The sequence below is a fragment of the Phytophthora sojae genome (genome assembly GCF_000149755.1).
Source record: "Phytophthora sojae unplaced genomic scaffold PHYSOscaffold_18, whole genome shotgun sequence".
NCBI classification, from domain to species: Eukaryota; Oomycota; class Peronosporomycetes; order Peronosporales; family Peronosporaceae; genus Phytophthora; species Phytophthora sojae.
In genome coordinates, this window is record NW_009258132.1 from 252194 (window position 1) to 259128 (window position 6935).

Below are 6935 nucleotides of genomic sequence, written 5' to 3' on the forward strand. Positions count from 1 at the left end.
GGGGAGGGCCTGTCAGCAGCCATGCATTGGCCCAGTACACCACCGTCCATGATCCCCAGCACATCCACCCTCTTATGCATAATTGCCGTGTGTGTAGGTGCTTGTGGATAAAAATCGACAGAATTGCAGCTGCACAGCCACAATTGCACTTTTGAAAGTGCAATTATGGCGCTTTTAGCGTAATTCTAGGCCTCCACCCATTTATGCACCTCGATTTATCGTAAATCTAGCAGGTGGTCGTAATAATACAGCAAATCTCGCCTCATATTGCCAAAATCATTGCAAAGCACAAATACAGTCTGAAGTGCCAAAAAGTACAATATGTGTTATTATAATAAACCTGGCGAGATGTGCGCCTAAATACTTTTGTCCAATAAAAACAGAAACTACATAGTGATTATGTCCAATTAAAGCGAATATGTGGTCTACATTAAAGAGAAGTCGCACTCTCTCGCCAAACCGCAACACTGCCGCTCTGCTGGACATGGCGAGCCAGTCGGATCTCCAGCCTGGAGTCGAGGAGATAGCCGCATTCGTGGACGACAGCGTCTTCACTCAGTTGAGCGCGAAACTGGGGGACGCGAAGGAAGGCAACGAGGGAGCACTGGAGAAGAAGCCTCTTCGCATCGATGAGTATTTGAAAAAATATCGCGACGCGGGACTCCGGGTCTCTCAGAAAGAATTTAAGGGATGCTTGGAGGTGAAGATCAGAATCGTATACGAGTACCCAGACGTGACGGTCGATCTTGCGGAAACCATTACGGTCAAGACGGTGAAAGACCTCCTGGCAAAGTTTGTTCCGGAAGACAACCCCCTCATCACCAAGCTGGGTGAAGACGAAATGATTCGACTCTCGGATGCGTTCACTAAAGTCACGTACGTCGGCAAGGCCCAAGACGACCTCGCAGAATACCTGCGGGACTGCTGGAAAGAGTACAACCCTGCAAAGTACAAGGCGCCATGTGTGGCGGTTGTGCAGAGTTCCGGCTTCGGCAAGAGTCGGACAGTGCGTGAACTCGCGATTGAGGCTCAAAAGAGCGCCTTGAACATGAAAGTCCTGTACATGTGTGCCCGTGTGCACGAGTCGACGGGGTTTCCCAAGGCTACGAGCGAGCTTCGTGGTTGGCTGTTTCAAGAAGGCTCCAAAGTGGAAGACATCGCCAGTCGATTGAAGACAATTTACGTCTACGCGAACAAGCATTGGGCGGACGTTCAGAAGGAATGGCTGAAGCTGTTTACCGAACAGGCAGCGGACACCTCTGTAAAGGCGAAACTTTCGGATGAAACAGATACGCTGGAGGGGGATACCTCTACTGAGAAGAATCCAAATGGCAGAATCGTGGTTCTGGTGATCGATGAAGCGAGAAGTCTGCTGGCTGAGAAGGGAGGCAAGAAGAATGACTTCCGAATGTTGCGAAATGCTCTCAGATCCGTGAACAAAAATATCGGCCATCGTGGATGCATTTTCGGCGTGCTGATTGATACGAACTCCAGGATCTCGGACCGGGCGCCTCCGCTGTTGTTGGACCCATCATCTCGGCTTTTCGATGGAGAGCTGGCATCATTTGCGCGTGTTGTGTTAGCTGAAACAATGGATGCACACTGGGATCGATACTGTGAAGAAAACCCAGCCGGTGAAGATGAAGAAACGAAAGAGGAAACCCAAGTTGCGGTGGGAGCTGAAGACGAAGAGAAAAAGAAACAGCAAGAACGTGCTAAGATAGCTATGTACAAGAGAATCGTTACCGGGGATGCGAGTCAAGCTTGGCACGCGTTGTGCCGCATGGGGCGTCCGATGTGGTACAGCACTTGCCCCAATCCTGCGGATAGAGAAGATGTGATCAATCTTGCGGCGAACAAGCTGCTACTGGGGATTCCCCCTTCGCAAAATGCGTACAACAAGGATACCATGCTTGGTGTCGCCTCCATGCTTTGCCGTCTGGGCGTGCGCCCGCATTCAACGTCGGCTCTGGCATCTCGGGCGACTGCCGACTTCATGGCGATTCTCGCGTATGTGAATTTCAAGCGAGAAGGTTACGTCACCAGCTACGCTTCGGACCCAGTGCTCGCCTTAGGAGCGATGAAAGTGTGGTATGAACTGAAACATGGTTTGGCAAAGTATATCCTGCCGCAACTCAAGAACCTCCTTTTGGATGAAGCATTGGACACCGGTGGAGTTGGCGAAATTGGCGAGATGGTTGCTCGGATTTTGCTGCTTCTGGCGATGGACACGTGTGTGATGGGGGACAAAGACTTTTCCCAGTGCTACCACACGATCGGGCAATTTGTACCGGTGCAGGATTTCTTGGACGTGCTGCAAGGCAACAAGGAGAGACCGATATATTGTAAGGGGATGTACAACGCGGAAGATAAGAGACCAGAAATCAACGAGTGGCGCTCGCAGTGGGAGGGTTGGTACGTGGGGTTCACCCACTATGTGCAGTTGCGGCTCGAGCCGAATGAGGACACGCTTTGGTTTTTGCTGGGGCGTCAAGCTGCAGGTATTTTCCCCCGTAACCAGTATGGAGCCGATTTGTTGATCCCGATGTTTAAGAAGAGATCCAACAGCAGGCCAGTCGGTGGGGAGACAACGAGGGGTGAACAAGAGGAGCAGGAAGTGTTGATGATGTTGATTCAAGTGAAGAATCGTTCCCCAGTCGATGGTGGGTTTTCCAGGGCAGCGACGGAGAAACTATGCCCCTGGTTTGTGTTCGGAAAGAACAGTGATGGGAACTCGTCAGCGGGGAAATCTACCGGTGCAATTGGTGGGGATCCGAAACCGCTGAGCTCCACGGATGTCCGTGATACCATTCGCATCTACATGAATGTGCGCGGTAGAACGCGTGACGGCAAGTTCGTCTATGCCACGACAATGAAAGACAATCTTAAGCCCAAGAAGAAAGGCAACGCCTCTGAGGTGAAGGAGGAGAGTCAGACGATCGGGAGTCAGGCGAAGAAGCGGGCGAAGATCGAGAGCAATCCTGGCGTCTCAAGTGTGTCGAGTGTCTCGGAGGAGGATCCTGTTTTCACGATCTGCCTCCGTTTGCTCAACAGGGTCACCTACCCGTTCCTGAGCGACGGTGTGGCTTCCATGCTATCAAACATGGTGGAGTCTCAGTATGACCCGCTGGGGCTTGTGGAGGGCGACCTGGACTATCGCGATGAAGATGAAAAACGAAACAAGAACGTTAGTTCGTATGCAAAGTTGTCGCTTACCGCGACGCGCGACAAGTTGTTGCAGAACGCCCGTAAAGCACTAGCGTACGCGCCGGATGACAAGGAAGAAGAGTGACGCTGAGAGTGACGTTGGTGGCAGTGGTGAGGGCCACTAGGCGATCAAGGTGGCGAGACGGAAACATCCAAGAAACGAGCACGTGAAAACCAAGAGGGTGAAGAAGCCGTCCCACTAAACGCGCCAAGTGATCCAACAAGACGCCCAAGCCCACACGGAGGCAGTAACAGTACGTGCCTGGTGCCTGCAGCAACTAGTTTTAACTACCAACAATTTGTTTTACTTGAGAGTACGCAGCCACCTCCAGTACGCTTCACCTTGCAGTCTTACGGAAGTAGCACGTCTTTTGCTGTCTACGTCGTTTTTACTGCTCTACCTACTCGTCCTGCAGGAACGGGTATTATAGTCCGTGTACCCGCGCGCGTCGCCGAGGTAGAACGTGTCCGTGTCGTAGTCGTTCACGGGCTTGTTGAGTTGGAAGCGCCGCACCAGGTCCGGGTTCGAGATGAAGTGGCGGCCGATGGCCACGGCGTCGGCCGCGCCCTCCTCCACGATCTGCACGGCCGACTGCCGGTCGAAGCCCGACGCGGCGAGGAGCACGCCCTTGTACGTCTCGCGGAACTGCCGCGCCGAGCCCTTCTCGGGTGCCAGCGGGTCACGCACGTGGTAGCCACGCGGCTCGATCAGGTGCGCGTAGGCCAGGTCGTAGTTGTTGAGCCTGTTCAGCACGTACGTGTAGGTGGCGACGGGGTCCGAGTCCTTGTCGCCGAAGCTGCCGCCGAACGGGGACAGTCGGATGCCCACCTTGGACGAGTCCAGACTCTCGAGGATGGCCTCCAGTGCCTCGGACAGGAAGCGCGCGCGGTTCTCGACGCTGCCGCCGTACTGGTCGGCGCGGTCGTTGATGCCGTCGTGCAGGAACTGCTCCAGCAAGTAGCCGTTGGCGGCGTGCAGCTCGACGCCGTCGAAGCCCGCTTTGAGGGCGTTCTCCGCGGCCGAGCGGTAGTCCGCCACGATGCCCGGGATCTCGCTCGTCTCGAGCGCGCGCGGCGGCACGGGCTCCATGCGTCCTTCGCGCGTGACGATCTTCTTGCCGGCGCGCAGGACGCCGCCCGGCTGGGGCCGATGCGGCCCGTGTGGTCGTATCTTACCTATGGTATGTACCGCATCGCCGAAGTTATTGTTCGCACATTTATTAATACCATAAAGCGCACTAAACACTTGGTGGCACTTGGCCGGACTTCCGAGACAACACTAGGAGGATTCTGGAAGCAACTCGGGCATTATTTTCAGGAAGAAATACTCTACTTTTGATACGTAGCCATGTATTTACCAAACTACGCACTGTACGGGACTAGACTTGATTGAAATTTGTGACTGGGTTTGGCGGTGCTTTCCAATACAAACATCAAGTATAAAGGATTTGTATTGACCCGGAAAAAAATCGATCGAGTTTTCTGGTACATGTTGCTGAACTGAGCAAGCCCAGCATCGCTACCACGCCAATGAAGACACTAGTCAGCTGACAGCCTCAACTTCGAGTATAGACCTCTCCACACTGTCAAACACCACTCTTCTATACAAATTCAAGATAGTGCGTGTCTCCATTGAATCTTATCAACCGCGTCAGCTTAACCTTATTTGAGCAGCTTACTACAGTGAAGTGCGTCGATAAGGAACGGGCGACATTTTATATTCTACGACAAGACATGAATCCTCGCTTGTACCCATTGTGTGCCAATTGTACTGAATTAGTTATATGATTCTACCAATCATTCGGTCCCGTTTAACATTCCGCCAATCACAGTTCCGAAACCGAGCCTCAAGAGCGGCTGGATGGAGCGGCTCCCAAGTCGGGGAAAATGGAACCTAAAGGTCGCGAGAGGGAATCATGAGCATGAGGATCGCTGTGAGCGCGGGAATCGCGCCAGGTACATGTCTGCATGCCTCATTAACCAACTTTCGCTCTGCTGCTCACAACTCCCATGATGACCGCCACTTCCAGACCGTTCCAGAGGCGGCTACGTCTGACCAAGCTTCAGTCGCTGCTAATCTGTCATCGCCGTCGTGATCTACCGGGTGCTACCTATGCTGAGTTGGCTGCGTGGGCTCAAGCCGAGACTCTGGTCGCGAAGTCCGACATGAACTACATAGTGCAGTAAATCAGTGCATTTGCTGTCTGCATGTGACGAGTCAAACCTTTAATTATCAATATACCTTTTCTTTCAATGTATACCAGGCGTTCCTTATCGACGCACTTTACTGTACCGGTAGGCGTTATTCGAGCTGTTCAATGGAGTTAGTTCATTTATTACGCTTGAAACAGCTCTCCACGAGTTTGTTACCAATCTTACCGATAGCTTACCGGGTGCGGCTGTAATTTTGACCCGACCCAAAGTCGGTTTTTCGTCCATTGCAAAAAAACGGTTACAGCTTTTTCGATTCTGATTGTTGCATCTGTTTTCTATCGATTTTAGACGAATCATAAGCAGCGGTTTGGCGCCGAAAGCACAATCATTGGTTTAAAAAAATAATTTTTGGGGTGCGGTTATAATTTCGGCGCGCACTGTATATCACGTAGATGCGGTACCGTGTTTCTGGTACAAAACTGAGGGAAGAAAAATCCAACTGGCCATTTCCACATTTCCCCTCCAAGCCTTGTCCTGTAGCGCCACCGCCCACCGGGACTAGCAGGCATGCCCGCGCCCTTGCCAACGTCGTCATGATACTACTGCCGCATTGCTGACTGTGTACTGCTGTGCTGCTGCAGATGGACATGTCCAGCCAGTTGGATCCCCAGGCTTTGGCCGCGTTCGTGGACGACAGTGTCTTTGCTCAGATGAGCGGGAAGCTTGGAGCAGACGCATCGCCGAAGAAAAATCTTCTCGATGCGTGGATACTGGTCGACTATTCCAACAAAGCCACACTCCAACTCGAGGCCTCCCAGAACCAGATACATGGATTGATAGAGGTGGAGATCAGAAGAGCATACGGGCATACACGCGTGTCTCGACCTCTTGCACAAACTATTGCGGCCAAGACGGTGAAAGACCTCCTGGCAAAGTTTGTCCCTGAAGCCCGCTCCGGCACGCCCAAGTTGGATGAAAATGAAATGAAGCGAATCGCGGAGGCGTTCACCAAGGGTCGGTACCTCGGCGAAGCCCACCTCGACCTCGCACAGTATCTGCGGGACTGCTGGAAGGCCTACACCCCCACAAAGTACAAGGCGCCATGTGTGGCGGTCGTGCAGAGTTCTGGCTTCGGCAAGAGTCGGATGGTGCGTGAACTCGCGATTGAGGCTCAAAAGAGCGCCTTGAACATGAAAGTCCTGTACATGTGTGCTCGTGTGCACGAGTCGACGGGGTTTCCCAAGGCTACGAGCGAGCTTCGTGGTTGGCTGTTTCAAGAAGGCTCCGAAGTGGAAGACATCGCCAGTCGATTGAAGACAATTTACGTCTACGCGAACAAGCATTGGGCGGACGTTCAGAAGGAATGGCTGAAGCTGTTTACCGAAAAGGCAGCAGACACCTCTGTAAAGGCGAAACTTTCGGATGAAACAGATACGCTGGAGGGGGATACCTCTACTGAGAAGAATCCAAATGGCAGAATCGTGGTTCTGGTGATCGATGAAGCGAGAAGTCTGCTGGCTGAGAAGGGAGGCAAGAAGAATGACTTCCGAATGTGCGAAATGCTCTCAGATCCG

At 52.7% G+C, this 6935-nt stretch overlaps 3 protein-coding genes across 3 annotated transcripts; 2 read left to right on the top strand and 1 right to left on the bottom strand.

The window, feature by feature from the left end:
• The first annotated feature begins 1417 nt into the window (after positions 1-1417).
• PHYSODRAFT_289262 (hypothetical protein) lies at positions 1418-3527 on the top strand. The gene is given in 2 exon segments (XM_009541059.1): positions 1418-2935; positions 2951-3527. 2 exon segments carry the CDS (start codon positions 1592-1594, stop codon positions 3290-3292), a joined length of 1686 nt encoding a protein of 561 aa, XP_009539354.1. The 5' UTR covers positions 1418-1591; the 3' UTR covers positions 3293-3527.
• A 77-nt stretch (positions 3528-3604) lies between these two features.
• On the bottom strand, positions 3605-4336 carry PHYSODRAFT_534561 (hypothetical protein; the record flags this gene model as incomplete). The annotated part of the gene is made up of 1 exon (XM_009541060.1): positions 3605-4336. A coding segment is annotated over one exon (732 nt), but the record flags the coding sequence as incomplete, so codon positions are not given.
• Positions 4337-5217: 881 nt separating this feature from the next.
• Positions 5218-6913, top strand: PHYSODRAFT_342574 (hypothetical protein; the record flags this gene model as incomplete). Its single annotated transcript, XM_009541061.1, has 2 exons — positions 5218-5358; positions 6003-6913. Coding segments are annotated over 2 exons (1052 nt in total), but the record flags the coding sequence as incomplete, so codon positions are not given.
• Positions 6914-6935: the final 22 nt, after the last annotated feature.

Coding starts and splice junctions, on each gene's coding strand:
- PHYSODRAFT_289262 (XM_009541059.1), top strand. CDS start 1,592: ATGGATGCACACTGGGATCGATACTGTGAAGAAAACCCAGCCGGTGAA.